The 17,877-nt window shown below is 45.6% G+C and overlaps 1 protein-coding gene across 1 annotated transcript in view; it reads left to right on the top strand.

Annotated features, from left to right (window-relative positions):
* LOC311139895 (zinc finger matrin-type protein 4-like) overlaps positions 1 to 17,877 on the top strand; it is a gene marked incomplete at both ends in the record, with an annotated part of 156,977 nt that overhangs the window by 107,241 nt on the left and 31,859 nt on the right. Inside the window, one exon of the mRNA XM_084174892.1 lies at positions 7,189 to 7,366. Within this exon, the coding sequence (XP_084031018.1) occupies positions 7,189 to 7,366 (178 nt within the window). The remainder of the gene's footprint in view (positions 1 to 7,188; positions 7,367 to 17,877) is intronic.

Here is a 17,877-nt window from a genome sequence, read left to right as displayed (position 1 = left end):
GGGGGACAGAGATAATGGAATGAGAGAGAAGGGGACAGAGATAGAGAAATGAGAGAGAAGGGGACAGAGATAATGGAATGAGAGAGAAGGGGACAGAGATCGAGAAATGAGAGTGAAGGAGACAGAGATAGAGAAATGAGAGAGAAGGGGACAGAGATAGAGAAATGAGAGAGAAGGAGACAGAGATAGAGAAATTAGAGAGAAGGGGACAGAGATAGAGAAATGAGAGAGAAGGGGACAGAGATAGAGGGAATGAGAGAGAAGGGGACAGAGATAGAGAAATGAGAGAGAAGGAGACAGAGATAGAAAAATGTGAGAGAAGGGGACAGAGATAGAGAAATGAGAGAGAAGGGTACAGAGATAGAGAAATGAGAGAGAAGGAGACAGAGATAGAGGGAAAGAGAAAGAAGGGGACAGAGATTGAGAAGGGGACAGATATAGAGAAATGAGAGAGAAGGGGACAGAGATAGAGAAATGAGAGAGAAGGGGACAGAGATAATGGAATGAGAGAGAAGGGGACAGAGATAATGGAATGAGAGAGAAGGAGACAGAGAAAGAGAAATGAGAGAGAAGGGGACAGAGATAGAGAAGGGGACAGATATAGAGAAATGAGAGATAAGGGGACAGAGATAGAGGGAATGAGAGAGAAGTGGACAGAGATAGAGAAGGGGACAGATATAGAGTAATGAGAGAGAAAGGGACAGAGATAAAGAAATCAGAGAGAAGGAGACATAGATAGAGGGAATGAGAGAGAAGGGGACAGAGATAGAGAAGGGGACAGATATAGAGAAATGAGAGAGACGGGGACAGACATAGAGAAATGAGAGAGAAGGAGACAGAGATAGAGGGAATGAGAGAGAAGGGGACAGAGATAGAGAAGGGGACAGATATAGAGAAATGAGAGAGAAGGGGACAGAGATAGAGAAATGAGAGAGAAGGGGACAGAGATAATGGAATGATAGAGAAGGGGACAGAAATAGAGAAATGGGTGAGAAGGGGACAGAGATAAAGAAATGAGAGAGAAGCGGACAGAGATAGAGAAATGAGAGAGAAGGAGACAGGGATAGAGGGAAAGAGAGAGAAGGGGACAGAGATAGAGAAGGGGACAGATATAGAGAAATGAGAGAGAAGGGGACAGAGATTAAAAAATGAGAGAGAAGGAGATAGAGATAGAGGGAAAGAGAAAGAAGGGGACAGAGATTGAGAAGGGGACAGATATAGAAAATGAGAGAGAAGGGGACAGAGATAGAGAAATGAGAGAGAAGGGGACAGAGATAATGGAATGAGAGAGAAGGGGACAGAGATAATGGAATGAGAGAGAAGGAGACAGAGAAAGAGAAATGAGAGAGAAGGGGACAGAGATAGAGAAGGGGACAGATATAGAGAAATGAGAGATAAGGGGACAGAGATAGAGGGAATGAGAGAGAAGTGGACAGAGATAGAGAAGGGGACAGATATAGAGTAATGAGAGAGAAAGGGACAGAGATAGAGAAATCAGAGAGAAGGAGACATAGATAGAGGGAATGAGAGAGAAGGGGACAGAGATAGATAAGGGGACAGATATAGAGAAATGAGAGAGAAGGGGACAGAGATAGAGAAATGAGTGAGAAGGGGACAGAGATAATGGAATGAGAGAGAAGGGGACAGAGATAGTGAAATGAGAGAGAAGGGGACAGAGATAATGGAATGATAGAGAAGGCGACAGAAATAGAGAAATGGGTGAGAAGGGGACAGAGATAAAGAAATGAGAGAGAAGGGGACAGAGATAGAGAAATGAGAGAGAAGGAGACAGAGATAGAGTGAAAGAGAGAGAAGGGGACAGAGATAGAGAAGGGGACAGATATAGAGAAATGAGAGAGAAGGGGACAGAGATAGAAAAATGAGAGAGAAGGGGACAGAGATAATGGAATGAGAGAGAATGGGACAGAGATAATGGAATGAGAGAGAAGGAGACAGAGAAAGAGAAATGAGTGAGAAGGGGACAGAGATAGAGGGAATGAGAGAGAAGGGGACAGAGATAGAGAAGGGGACAGATATAGAGAAATGAGAGAGAAGGGGACAGAGATAGAGAAATGAGAGAGAATGGGACAGAGATAGAGAAATGAGAGAGAAGGGGACAGAGATAGAGAAATGAGAGAGAATGGGACAGAGATAGAGAAATGAGAGAGAAGGGGACAGAGATAGAGAAATGAGAGAGAAGGGGACAGAGATAATGGAATGAGAGAGAAGGGGACAGAGATAGAGAAGGGGACAGATATAGAGAAATGAGAGAGAAGGGGACAGAGATAGAGAAATGAGAGAGAAGGGGACAGAAATAATGGAATGAGAGAGAAGGGGACAGAGATAGAGAAATGAGAGAGAAGGGGACAGAGATAGAGAAATGAGAGAGAAGGAGACAGAGATAGAGAAATGAGAGAGAAGGGGACAGAGATAGAGAAATGAGAGAGAAGGGGACAGAGATAATGGAATGAGAGAGAAGGGGACAGAGATAGAGAAGGGGACATATATAGAGAAATGAGAGAGAATGGGACAGAGATAGAGAAATGAGAGAGAAGGGGACAGAAATAATGGAATGAGAGAGAAGGGGACATAGATAGAGAAATGAGAGAGAAGGGGACAGCGATAGAGAAATGAGAGAGAAGGAGACAGAGATAGAGAAATGAGAGAGAAGGGGACAGAGATAGAGAAATGAGAGAGAAGGGGACAGAGATAGAGGGAATGCGAGAGAAGGGGACAGAGATAGAGAAGGGGACAGATATAGAGAAATGATTGAGAAGGGGACAGAGATAATGGAATGAGAGAGAAGGGGACAGAGATAGAGAAATGAGAGAGAAGGGGACAGAGATAATGGAATGAGAGAGAAATGATGTGAAGGAGACAGAGATAGAGAAATGAGAGAGAAGGGGACAGAGATAGAGAAATGAGAGAGAAGGAGACAGAGATAGAGAAATTAGAGAGAAGGGGACAGAGATAGAGAAATGAGAGAGAAGGGGACAGAGATAGAGGGAATGAGAGAGAAGGGGACAGAGATAGAGAAATGAGAGAGAAGGAGACAGAGATAGAAAAATGTGAGAGAAGGGGACAGAGATAGAGAAATGAGATAGAAGGGTACAGAGATAGAGGGAAAGAGAAAGAAGGGGACAGAGATTGAGAAGGGGACAGATATAGAGAAATGAGAGAGAAGGGGACAGAGATAGAGAAATGAGACAGAAGGGGACAGAGATAATGGAATGAGAGAGAAGGAGACAGAGAAAGAGAAATGAGAGAGAAGGGGACAGAGATAGAGAAGGGGACAGATATAGATAAATGAGAGAGAAAGGGACAGAGATAGAGAAATCAGAGAGAAGGAGACATAGATAGAGGGAATGAGAGAGAAGGGGACAGAGATAGAGAAGGGGACAGATATAGAGAAATGAGAGAGACGGGGACAGAGATAGAGAAATGAGAGAGAAGGAGACAGAGATAGAGGGAATGAGAGAGAAGGGGACAGAGATAGAGAAAGGGACAGATATAGAGAAATGAGAGAGAAGGGGACAGAGATAGAAAAATGAGAGAGAAGGGGACAGAGATAATGGAATGAGAGAGAAGGGGACAGAGATATTGAAATGAGAGAGAAGGGGACAGAGATAATGGAATGATAGAGAAGGGGACAGAAATAGAGAAATGGGTGAGAAGGGGACAGAGATAAAGAAATGAGAGAGAAGGGGACAGAGATAGAGAAATGAGAGAGAAGGAGACAGAGATAGTGGGAAAGAGAGAGAAGGGGACAGAGATAGAGAAGGGGACAGATATAGAGAAATGAGAGAGAAGGGGACAGAGATAGAGGGAATGAGAGAGAAGGGGACAGAGATAGAGAAATGAGAGAGAAGGAGACAGAGATAGAGGGAAAGAGAGAGAAGGGGACAGAGATAGAGAAGGGGACAGATATAGAGAAATGAGAGAGAAGGGGACAGAGATAGAGAAATGAGAGAGAAGGGGACAGAAATAATGGAATGAGAGAGAAGGGGACAGAGATAGAGAAATGAGAGAGAAGGGGACAGAGATAGAGAAATGAGAGAGAAGGAGACAGAGATAGAGAAATTAGAGAGAAGGGGACAGAGATAGAGAAATGAGAGAGAAGGGGACAGAGATAATGGAATGAGAGAGAAGGGAACAGAGATAGAGAAGGGGACAGATATAGAGAAATGAGACAGAAGGGGACAGAGATAGAGAAATGAGAGAGAAGGGGACAGAAATAATGGAATGAGAGAGAAGGGGACAGAGATAGAGAAATGAGAGAGAAGGGGACAGAGATAGAGAAATGAGAGAGAATGAGACAGAGATAGAGAAATGAGAGAGAAGGGGACAGAGATAGAGAAATGAGAGAGAAGGGGACAGAGATAGAGGGAATGCGAGAGAAGGGGACAGAGATAGAGAAGGGGACAGATATAGAGAAATGATTGAGAAGGGGACAGAGATAATGGAATGAGAGAGAAGGGGACAGAGATAGAGAAAGGAGAGAGAAGGGGACAGAGATAATGGAATGAGAGAGAAGGGGACAGAGATAGAGAAATGAGAGAGAAGGGGACAGATAGAGGAATGAGAGAGAGAAGGGGACAGAGATAGAGGAATGAGAGAGAAGGGGACAGAGATAATGAAATGAGAGAGAAGGGGACAGAGATAATAGAATGAGAGAGAAGGGGACAGAGATAGAGGAATGAGAGAGAATGGGACAGAGATAGAGGAATAATAGAGAAGGGGACAGAGATAGAGGAATGAGAGAGAAGGGGACAGAGATAGAGGAATGAGAGAGAATGGGACAGAGATAGAGGAATGAGAGAGAAGGGGACAGAGATAGAGGAATGAGAGAGAATGGGACAGAGATAGAGGAATGAGAGAGAAGGGGACAGAGATAGAGGAATGAGAGAGAAGGGGACAGAGATAGAGGAATGAGAGAGAAGGGGACAGAGATAGAGGGATGAGAGAGGGGACAGAGAGGGGCTAACTCTAACACGATCGCAGCAGGAGACACCACAGGGGAGGATGAGAAGAGGGATGGAGTTTGTGTGTGAGAGTGAGATGGATTGAGAGAACCCATTTCACCTCCTTGAAAGTAGAGAGAGAAATATTGGGAAAACCCTCTTTACCTTGTAGACAAAAGATATGAAGATAAAAAAAACAGAGAGAAACAGTGACATGGACAGAGATGGAGAGAGTGCCCATTATTTACCCACTAGACGTGTCCATAGACCGGTTGGTTGTTTAGCAACAAAACTGGCAAGTGCGCAACTATTGAGAAAAACAGACGGGTTTGGCTTAGATTGATGACAACATAAAAATGATATTTCGTCTCCAATGTTTATTGTCTCTCAAATACATCGTTGCAATTGCTGGTTAGCTAGCTGACAAATTTTTTCCATATAGCATTGACCTGAAATCAGTCAAAACACTTCAAGACAAGGGCCTCCCGAGTGGCGCAGTGGTCTAAGGCACTGCATTGCAGTGTTGTGGCGTCACTACAGCTTGGGGTTCGATCCCAGGCTCTGTCACAACCAACCTTGACCGGGAATCCCATAGGGCGGCGCACAATTGGCCCAGGGTCGTCCGGGATAGGGGAGGGTATGGCCAGGGGGCTTTTCTTGGCTTATCACACTCTAGCGACTCCTTGTGGCAAGCTGGGCGCCTGCAGGCTATCGTCAGTTGAACGGTGTTTCCTCCTACACATTGGTGCAGATGGCTTCAGTGTTAAGCCAGCGGGTGTTAAGAAGCGCGGTTTAGCGGGTCATGTTTTGGAGGACGCATGACTCGACCTTCACCTCTCCCGAGTCTGTCCGGGAATTGCAGCGATGAGACAAGATCGCAATTGGATATCACGACATTGGGGACAAAAAAGGGGGTAAAATTACAATAATAATAAAAAAAATCCTCTAAAAAAGACATGGTATCAAGAACAAGATGAAACTAGCTTAAACGAGTCATTTACGCCTTTCCACGTGGCAGTTTCTTGTCATTGTCGCTAGCTATCTGGCCATCCAGAATCACAACAACTCACAGACTTCTGCCATATTGAAGCGTGCACATTGTTTTCATGACGTTGTTAGCTAACCCATCTATAGAGAGGAAACACAGACAAACAGAGACAGAAAAAGAGAGAGAGAGAGAAAATAAAAAGAGAAGCGCAAAGAGAGAAATGAAGAGAAAGGAGAGAGAGAAAAGAGCGCTGGAAGGTAGAGGTGTACCAAACTCTCAGTTCCTTTATGTGATGTTAACACACACAGACACATGCACATACACAGACACACAGACACACAAACACACAAACAACACGAAAGACACATTTCTATCATTGCACTTTATTGTTCATCTCCTCTGCCTCAATTTGACACCTGGGCGAAAAAGAAGGAGTGGTGTGAAAAGAAAGAGTGAGAGAGAAATAGAGAAAGGGAGAGAGAGGGAGGAGGAGAACTGTGCCAACAGATCCTCACCATCCCTCTCCTCATCCTGTCCTCTCTCTACTCCACTCCACTCCATTCCTCTCCATTCCTCTCCTCTCCATAGACAGTTCAGCAAAGAGGTGGACAGGAATATGTGCTATGCTTATTGTAACATGTTATCTCGCTCTCTCTCTCTCTCTCTCTCTCTCTCTCTCTCTCTCTCTCTCTCTCTCTCTCTCTCTCTCTCTCTCTCTCTCTCTCTCTCTCTCTCTCTCTCTCTCTCTCTCTCTCTCTCTCTCTCTCTCTCTCTCTCTCTCTCTCTCTCTCTCTCTCTCTCTCTCTCTCTCTCTCTCTCTCTCTCTCTCTCTCTCTCGCTTTCTCCTCCCCTCGATCCCTCCACTTCTATGTCAAAGATAATAAAACAGAACCACTATAGTAAATACTACAGTAATGTCTGCAAAAGCACTACATTAAATACTATAGTATACTATAGTAATATCTGCAAAAACACTATAGTAAATACTACAGTATACTACAGTCCGCAAAAACACTACAGTGAATACTATAGTATACTACAGTCCGCAAAAACACGACAGTTTTTTAACTATAGTGATACTACAGTATTTATACTAAAGTAAACTGAAGTATTTTTTATGTGGGTCCTCTCATCTCATTAGGACAGAGGTGAACAGCAGTAAGTGCTATACTTTGTATGACATGTTTTTTCTCTCTTTCTTCTCCTCCCCTCCATTCTTCTCTCCTCTCCTCCCTTCAGGACAGTGCAGAGACAGAGGTGGACAGGAATAAGTGCTGTACTTTGTGTAATATGTTCTTCACGTCGGCCATCGTGGCCCAGTCTCACTACCAGGGCAAGACACACGCCAAGAGAGTACGACTGGTACTGGGAGAAACACCCAGCTTACCTACTGCTACCAACAGCCCTACCACCACAGGTAACACAGACAGACATATACGTTTGCACGCACGCACGCTCACACACACACACACACACACACACACAATCTTCCACGTGCGCCTACACACACACACACACAAGCTTGCACACACACAAGCTTGCATGCATGTACACACACCAGACACACTCACTCACACATGCGTGCACCCCACACCACCCCCCTCCCCCAAACACATACACGCACACAGACTGATTGAACTGTCTATCTGTTTACATATGTGTGTGGATTTATCTCACACCTTTTAGTGAGCTCTTCCCTGGAACACACACACATTCACCTAGTTTAAAAAAAGAATAATGTGGTAAAAGAACAACTCTCATATATCCCTGAACGAAGTGTGCGTGTGTGTGTGTGTGTGCACGTTTGTGTGTGTTTATGTGTGCATTTGTATGCGTATGAAACACAATCCATTCCATTTAACACACATCAGACCAAGGTCATAATCGACGCAGCCAACAGCTTTCATAGAACTGACCCATTTGTCTACCTACCAGAACAACAGAGTGCCTTAGGGTACAATGTGCTATTGTACACTGTTCTCTGGATGCTTTAGGTTTGTCCTTGCCATTCACATATGCCTGCAAGATTGCAACAACATCCAGATTATTGCATGCCATACCTACAAACTCTCACAGTCTCACGTCAGAATTAGACGTTCATCCATGTTTCTCAAACGTCAAATTTCGAAGTTGTTCCAAACATCACATTTCTAAGTGTTTAAGGTTAAGGTTAGGCATTAACTCAGAATTTTTAAGGATAGGTATTAACTCCGAATGGTTAAGGTTAGGTATTAACTGCAAATGGTTAAGATTAGGGTTAAGGTTTGGGAGAGGCTTAAAGCGAAAATATCAAAAACAACTTTCTATTGCTGGATTCAAACATGCAACCTTGGGACTCAGAGGCAGATGCTTACGCCCATCCACCATGCCCTAATAAAACCGAAATGTACTTGAAGGTAGCAGTGCTCACTGTTGCCCCTAGTGGCCAGTTTAAACATAATCTCCCGACGTCCTCAGACATGGATGGACGTCGAATACTGACTTGCATCACGGGTGACCTGCCTGGCCATACAGTGTATCGGCTAAATATTGTGTGTGTATGTGATGACGATAGCATGACATATGGTGTATTGGCTGAGGAAAGCTTTAATCCTTAATACCCATTGGGAAACAGCCGTGTCCACTCTCAGTGCCCAATAGCTTGGGCAGCCTTTCAACTACAACTCTCTCTCCTTCACCTTTGCTCTCTTTCGCTTGTGCTTTCTCACTTGCTTTCTCTCTCTCTCTTTCGCTCTCTTGCTTTCTCTCCCCCCCCCCCCCCCCCACACACACACACACACATACAAACAGACCCATATTGTGAATTAATTCTAATGTTAAGGGAAGAATTTGAATAGAGAAAGCTGTACCGAGCGCAGTGCTGCCTTCCTTTAGGTCCTTTCAGAATGGACACATGATCCAACGGCGCACTTAGCGGACGATGTCTCTACGTGGTGTTTTGAAACACGTTACATCTTCGGCTGTTATAGGAACGATGGTTGAGATAATGCCAGGAGTGTGCAAAGCTGTCATCAAGGCAAAGGGTGGCTATTTGAAGAATCTCAAATATAAAATATATTTAGATTTGCTTAACACTTTTTTGGTTACTACATGATTCCATATGTGTTATTTCATAGTTTTGATGTCTTCACTATTATTCTACAATGTAGAAAATAGTAAAAATAAAGACAAACCCTTGAATGAGTAGGTGTGTCCAAACTTTTGACCGGCAGTGTATTTACATTACATATTTATATTTCAGTCATTCAACAGACACTCTTATCCAGAGTGTCTTACAATCATACAGCTGAGGAAGGTGAAACGATGTAGCACGAGCATTGGAAGTAAAACCTGTTCAATCATTTCAAAAAAATAAAGATTGAAAAATACCAAATGTGTGTATGCTTCATCTACTAACTGATTCAACATAGACCTTGATTGATAATAGGTTTGCCTTCACATTATTCTCTACTAGAGTAAGGCTCAGGGTTCAAAATCACTATCAGACAGCTTTGCTAGACAGTGTGTGTGTGTGTGTGTGTGTGTGTGTGTGTGTTCAGTTCATTTGTCCTGTCCACACCCCCTATTGGAAACCAGCCCTCAACCCCGAACTGATCAATACTTCTATTGGATTCCACTTTACACCGAACACGCCAACATAATCCCTCATTCACTCATTCACTCATACAGACACACACACACACACACACAGACACGCACACATACAGACACACACACACAGAGAGAGAGAGAGAGAGAGAGAGAGAGAGAGAGAGAGAGAGAGAGAGATAGAAGCGCACAGCCAGACGCAAACCAGTGTCTAGGGAGTGGCATACGTTTACAATAGAAAAAAAACTATCTAGTAAAGGAAGTGATCACTGCAGATAGTATTGGATTTAAATGGAAGTTTGGGTTAACTTTGAAAAAAATGCTTACATTTCTAGCTCCAACAGTGCAGTAAAATGTCTCGCAAATACAATACAAATTCACAAATAATCCAAAAATCTAAACAAGAAATCAAGAAATGACAGAACGGGTCCAATTAACAATTCTACTTCTTGAATGTCAGTTCGATTAGCTCACACACACACACACACACACAAACACACACACACACAACGTGTCAGTTTGGTGAAGGTGCTTTCAGGGAAGTTGCCAAGGTTTAGTGACAGACAGACATGGGAGGAAGGAAAGAATGGGAGAGAGAGAAGAAAAAAGGAAGATACGTGGAGGAGGATGGATCAGGAGAGATTAGAATCACAAGTAACCTTCAGCGCGCGCACACACACACACACACACACACACACACACACACACACACACACACACACACACACACACACACACACACACACACACACACACACACACACACCCTTTCATCATCACTCAGGGAGGAGAGCTTTTCCCTCGGTCCCCTCAGACAAGGTGATAGCTGCAATAAGATCTAATAGTTTCCCTTCCAAATTCGACGTGTTATGGATGAACGTCTATTTGACGCATTCATTCTGCGTGGTAACTCAAAGAGCTAAGTTTTGGTATTACAGTTTTTTTTGATTGCTTAAGCACGATTTTCAAAACAGGGCCCGTGTTTTCAAAACACTACACACAATTAGCACAACCACACACCCAATTAGCAAAACACTACAGATCCTTTGCAAAATTAAACACTCTTGTAAAAACTATACACTTCTTTTTAAAAACCACACTTTGTTACCATATGAAACACACACGTTTCACATTACTATACTCTGTTTGCACGAGTTACACTCTGCTGTGATAAACCTAAAACACTTTTAGCACTTCTACTTCCCTATGATTAGAGTAGGCTACTCTCAACAAAGTACAAATATAATGTAAATTCACCAAACACTACACAAGACCAATGTTGCAGACTGAAGAAACTCATTTATTTCTCAACACGCCCAAAATGTTGACATGGAGATTCATAATACTGTAACCAAACGTCACTTTACGTATTGTAAGTTCAAAAAAAATAAAAATAAATAACTAGACATTGTCTCTTCGCCTAGCTGGATCTGGCCAGAGAATTTCATCAACATCGCAGGCAATGTTGTCATTAGCAAGACACCTTGGAAAGAAACGTCTTGAATGACGAATCCATCCTTGCATTGCTGCTACCTCCATCTGGTCACAGGCCTCCTCCATGGCTTGGATGAGGGGTACCTCAGCCTGGAGACGGAGATCATATACCTTCCACCGCCATGCCGACAAAAACTATTCTATAGGGTTGAGGAATGGAGAGTATGGTGGAAGATATAGGACGGTGAAATGTGGATGTTGCTGAAACCAGTTCTGAACCAGAGCAGAGCGGTGGAAAGACACATTGTCCCAGACAACAATGTATTGCATATGATCGATTTGATTTGCTGCTGTTATGTTGTGCAATTGGTCCAAGAATGTAAGTATGAGTGCTGTGTTGTAAGGGCCCATATGGGCATGGCGGTGGAGGACCCCATTCTGTGTAATGGCTGCACAGAGTGTTATATTACCCCCACGTTGCCCTGGGACATTGACTATAGCCCTGTGGCCAATGATGTTTCTTCCCCTCCTTCGTGTTCTCGTCAGGTTGAACCCAGCCTCATCTACGTAAATGAACTCATGCTGGATCTCCTCTCCATCCATTCGTAAAACTCTCTGAAAAACAGTGTCAGGCAAAATTGTGTAGTTCAGTGTAGATCTAGTATACATATTACAGTACAGTAAAAGATTATGAGACAGTATGCAAGATCACACTGCTAAAGTGAATACATACCTCTGCATAATCATGCCGCAGTCGTTTCACCCTTTCGGAATTGCGCTCGAAAGGCACTCGATAAATTTGCTTCATTTGAATATGTTTTTTTTTTAGGATGCGTGCCAGTGTTGATGTTGAGACCTGATGGATATCGTTGAAAATGGCGTGGTTATTGACAATGTTAGCTTGGAGCTGCTTGAGTGTTATAGCATTGTTGGCCAAAACCATGTTTACTATCTCCCTCTCTTGCTGTTCTGTGAACATAGGAGGCCTTCCCCCTTGTCGTCCCTGACCCTCAATCCTATGTAGAAAAAAAAACAGTATACAATAGTACAGTAATTTCACAGGAAAAGGTAACAGAAGTGCTGATAGTGCATAGAATATAGTACTGTAAGCAGTTACTGAAACCGTGCAGATGTTTTTGATATGCTGATATTTTTACAATACCTATTTTCCAGTCGAAATGTTCTCATCACACTTGCCACTGTATATCGGCTTAGATTTGGCTGTACTCGCAGTCCAGCCTCCCTCAGCGTCAGGCCGTGGTTGACAATGTGGTCAACCAGTGTTGCGCGGATCTCATTTGTCAGATTCGGTCCTCTTTTTTGAGCACCTTCTTGTCTTCCTCTTCCTCTTCCTCTTCCTCTTCCTCCTCTTCCTCCCCTTCCTCCTCCTCCTCCTCCTCCTCCTCGTTCTCCTCCTCGTCCTCCTCGTTCTCCTCGTCGTCGTCCTCCTCCTCCTCCTCCTCGTCTTACTCTTTCTCTGACTCTTTCCATTGTGCTTGAAGACCGATGAACTCACCTGCTGCTTTTTATAGTGCTTATACACCTGATTGGTGTGTCTACAATTAAGCAAACGAGTGTTTGCACACCTGATGACTGTGTTGAACCAATTGGTTGGACGGTGTGGTAATTTGACAGTCAGTGCTTTGGTATTGCAAGGACGTGACTTCATGATAGATTTTTGTGTGTAATGTATGTTAAGTGTGTTTAGTGTTTTGCAAATCACTGTGTGTAGAGTTTTGCAACAAGTGTAAGGTTGACAATGTGCTTATAGTTGTGCAAATATGGGCTGATGTTTTGCTTCTTGAGTGTAAGGTTTTGCTAATAGTATACTACTTTTAATTTTAGTGTGTAAGCAATCCAAAAAAACTGTAATTCCGAGTGGTTAGGGTTAGGGCTAAGATTGGGGAAGGCTTAAAACAAAATAATGAAAAGCAATGCACAAAGCACTGTCATCAAGTATTCTCACAGCTTGCTAGAGCATTGTGAACTGTGCACTCCAGCTCCGAGCATCACGAATGCTGGGCAATCGTTTTTCATTTTTTTGTGAGAGCCGAGGAAGGCATATATTGACGTTCGCATTACATTTTCATACATCCAAAATCAATTTCTAGTGATCAGGCTGGACAGCTATCTAAACACACACACAGCCAGAGTGACAGCTAGGGCAGTGTGTGGTGGATACACTTGAGAAGTAAAGAGAGGTAGAGAGTGGAGGATGAAACGATGGAATGGGAAAAAGGCCATAAAGTACCTGTGCCTCCTATCCCTTCAATTGCCCATCCGCATCCCTATAACCACTCTCTGCTCGGTCAGTAGGCGCAGTCCTCCTCCTCTTCCTTCTCCTCCTCCTCCTCCTCCTCCTCCTTGCTCTCTCTCTCTCTCTCTCTCAATGCAGTTCATAGATGCTTTATTGGCATGGGAAACATATGTTTACATTGCCAAAGCAATCTTTGTCTCTCTCTGTCTCTCTCTGTCTCTCTCTCTCTCTCTCTCTCTCTCTCTCTCTCTCTCTCTCTCTCTCTCTCTCTCTCTCTCTCTCTGTCTCTCTCTGTCTCTCTCTGTCTCTCTCTGTCTCTCTCTCTCTCTCTCTCTCCTCTCTCCCCCCTCCCTCCCATTGTCATTATCATACACTCCAGTCCCTCTGTAAAAAGCACTTCCTTCTGCCTCACTGTGCACAGAGCACACAGAGAGAGTGAAAAAGTGAGTGATAGAAAAAAGGAGGGTGGAGAACAACAAGGTCTCTCTCCCTGTTGCTGCTCAGCATGCGTTGTTCCTTTGAACTGTCAGCACATCAAACCCCACTGTTGCCCTCACAGCCAAAATCACAAGCACACATACACACTCTATATATATTATGTAGTTCTCTATGTAGTTATTTTCTCCTCTCTGGAGGACAGGAATTAATAATTCTCTCTATCTATCTTGTGTGTGTTTGTGTGTGTGTGTGTGTGTGTGTGTGTGTGTGTGTGTGTGTGTGTGTGTGTGTGTGTGTGTGTGTGCGTGTGTACGTGTGTGTGGGTTTGCATGTGTGTGGGTTTGCATGTGTGTGTGCATATGTGTAGAGTGGGAGTTGGTGAGAGATACAGAGAGACAGCCCTAGATACTGTAACTATGTGAACAAGGACCCATTTAGCCAAAGTATTTCTAACTAACGAGCTCACAGCATTACCAACACATGCACACACTCCCCTCTCTCTGTGTTCAAAAACACACACCTAAGACATGGACAAGGCAATAATATATCCTAATAACCTACAGAGCCATCAGATATATTATACAGGTATACCTTGAGCATACAAAACATTAAGAACACCTGCTCTTTCCATGACATAGACTGACTAGGTGAATCCAGGTGAAAACTATGATCCCTTATTGATGTCACTTGTTAAATCCACTTCAATCAGTGGGAGAGGAAACAGATTAACGTGCAACTCAATATTAGGAAGTTGTTCCTAATGTTTGGTATACTCTGTGTACAACTGACAATGTCAAATATGTGATGAAGATATGAAGTGGAAAATGAAATGGTGTTTTCTGAGTAGTGCTCTAGAGACGCTAACACAGTGTAGATGGTAGAAGTAGACAGTTGGACAAGCCATCTTGCATCATAGCTTTTATCACACTACAGTATTTGGCTATGGACCTAACAAACCCCTCTCTCTGCTCTCACCAAGCACATGTTCAACACTGACCCACAAGAATTACATTTACATTTACGTCATTTAGCAGACGCTCTTCTCCAGAGCGACTTACAAATTGGTGCATTCACCTTATAGTCAGTGGGATAACCACTTTACCAAAAAAAAAAAATGGGGTGGGGGGGGGGGGGGGGTAAGGGGGGGTAGAAGGATTACTTTATCCTATCCCAGGTATTGCTTAAAGAGGTGGGGTTTCAAGTGTTTCCGGAAGGTGGTGAGTGACTCCGCTGTCCTGGCGTCGTGAGGGAGCTTGTTCCACCATTGGGGTGCCAGAGCAGCGAACAGTTTTGACTGTGCTGAGCGGGAACTGTGCTTCCGCAGAGGTAGGGGGGCCAGCAGGCCAGAGGTGGATGAACGCAATGCCCTCATTTGGGTATAGGGACTGATCAGAGCCTGAAGGTACGGAGGTGCCGTTCCCCTCACAGCTCCGTAGGCAAGCACCATGGTCTTGTAGCAGATGCGAGCTTCAACTGGAAGCCAGTGGAGTGTGCGGAGGAGCGGGGTGACATGAGAGAACTTGGGAAGGTTGAACACCAGACGGACTGCGGCATTCTGGATGAGTTGTAGGGGTTTAATGGCACAGGCAGGGAGCCCAGCCAACAGTGAGTTGCAGTAATCCAGACGGGAGATGACAAGTGCCTGGATTAGGACCTGTGCCGCTTCCTGTGTAAGGCAGGGTCGTACTCTCCGAATGACGTAGAGCATGAACCTACAGGATCGGCTCACCGCCTTGATGTTAGCGGAGAACGACAGGGTGTTGTCCAGGGTCACGCCAAGGCTCTTCGCACTCTGGGAGGAGGACACAACGGAGTTGTCAACCGTGATGGCGAGATCATGGAACGGGCAGTCCTTCCCCGGGAGGAAGGGCAGCTCCGTCTTGCCAAGGTTCAGCTTGAGGTGGTGATCCGTCATCCACACTGATATGTTTGCCAGACATGCAGAGATGTGATTCACCACCTGGTTATCAGAAGGGGGAAAGGAGAAGATTAGTTGTGTGTCGTCTGCGTAGCAATGATAGGAGAGGCCATGTGAGGATATGACAGAGCCAAGTGACTTCGTGTATAGCGAGAATAGGAGAGGGCCTAGAACTGAGCCCTGGGGGACACCAGTGGTGAGAGCACGTGGTGCGGAGACAGCTTCTCGCCACGCCACCTGGTAGGAGCGACTTACTGGTCTGTAGTTGTTGACATCCGAGGGTTTTTTGAGAAGGGGTGCAACTCTCGTTCTCTTGAAGACGGAAGGGACATAGCCAGCGGTCAAGGATGAATTGATGAGCGAGGTGAGGTAAGGGAGAAGGTCACCGGAGATGGTCTGGAGAAGAGAGGAGAGAATAGGGTCAAGCGGGCAGGTTGTTGGGCGGCCGGCCGTCACAAGTCGCAAGATTTTATCTGGAGAGAGAGGGGAGAAAGAAGTCAAAGCATAGGGTAGGGCAGTGTGAGCAGGACCAGCAGTGTCATTTGACTTAACAAACGAGGATCGGATGTCGTCAACCTTCTTTTCAAAATGGTTGACGAAGTCATCCACAGAGAGGGAGGAGGGGGGAGGGGGAGGAGGATTCAGCAGGGAGGAGAGGGTGGCTGTCAAGAGTGCTGATGTGGATGCGGTGGTGAAGTCAAGCGCAGGACACAGAGGATAAGTCAAGACGACTTTACTAATAAACTCTATAGGTACACAAAATAAACGGCCTCAAAACACTAGAGGCGAACAAATACGCGGAGTGCGTAAAACAACACGAATAGCCAAGGTACCGAACCTATACATTCAAGACAAGAGGACAATAACACACAAATGCAAACATAAAACAGGGGAACTTATAGGTGACATAATCAATACAGAATACGAAACAGGTGCACCAACTAGACATGACAAAACAAACATCGAAAACATCAAGCGGTAGTAGCTAGTACTCCGGGGACGACGAACGCCGAAGCCTGCCCGAGCAAGGAGGAGGAGCAGCCTCAGCGGCATCCGTGAGAGTACCCCCCCCCCCTTAACGCGCGGCCCCAGCCGTGCGCCGACCCCGGCCTCGGGGACGGCCAGGAGGACACGGAGCAGGGCGCGTGGGATGACTCCGGTGGAACTCCGTCAGGAGGGAGGGATCTAAAATGTCCCTCCTAGGCACCCAGCACCGTTCCTCCGGACCGTACCCCTCCCACTCCACGAGATACTGCAGACCCCCCATCCGACGTCTCGAATCCACGATGGACCGGACAGAGTACGCCGGAGCCCCCTCGATGTCCAGTGGGGGCGGAGGAGTCTCCCGTATCTCACTGTCCTGGAGTGGACCAGCTACCACCGGCCTGAGGAGAGACACATGGAACGAGGGGTTAATGTGATAATCATTAGGCAGTTGTAACCTGTAACATACCTCGTTCAATCTCCTCAGGACTTTAAATGGCCCCACAAACCGCCGATCCAGCTTCCGGCAGGGCAGGCGAAGGGGCAGGTTTCGAGTCGAGAGCCAGACTCGATCTCCAGGTGCGTACACTGGACCCTCACTGCGGTGGAGATTGGCGCTCGCCTTCTGCCTACGGATAGCCCGCTGCAGATGTACATGCGCAGCGTTCCATGTCTCCTCCGAGCGCCGAAACCACTCATCCACCGCAAGAGCCTCGATCTGGCTCTGATGCCATGGTGCCAGAACCGGCTGATACCCCAACACACACTGGAAAGGGGTCAGATTAGTAGAGGAATGGCGAAGAGAGTTCTGGGCAATCTCCGCCCAGGGGATATACCCGACCACTCCTCCTGCCGGTCCTGGCAATATGATCTCAGAAGCCTACCCACATCCTGGTTCACTCTCTCCACCTGCCCATTACTCTCAGGGTGGAAACCTGAGGTAAGGCTAACCAAGACCCCCAAGCGTTCCATGAACGCCCTCCAGACTCTAGAGGTGAATTGGGGAACCCGATCAGACACTATATCCTCGGGTACCCCGTAGTGCCGGAAGACGTGGGTAAACAAAGCCTCAGCAGTCTGTAGGGTAGTAGGGAGACCCGGCATTGGGATGAGACGACAGGCTTTAGAGAACCGATCCACAACGACCAGAATGGTGGTATTCCCCTGGGAGGGGGGAAGGTCCGTGACAAAGTCTACCGAGAGGTGAGACCACGGCCGTTGTGGAACGGGTAGGGGTTGTAACTTCCCCCTGGGCAGGTGTCTAGGTGCCTTACACTGAGCGCACACCGAGCAGGAGGAGACATAAACC

The sequence above is a fragment of the Coregonus lavaretus genome, assembly GCF_964263955.1.
Source record: "Coregonus lavaretus genome assembly, chromosome: 1".
Taxonomy (NCBI): domain Eukaryota; kingdom Metazoa; phylum Chordata; class Actinopteri; order Salmoniformes; family Salmonidae; genus Coregonus; species Coregonus lavaretus.
Note: the sequence above shows the minus strand (reverse complement) of the source record. Positions and strands in the feature narration are given on the sequence as shown.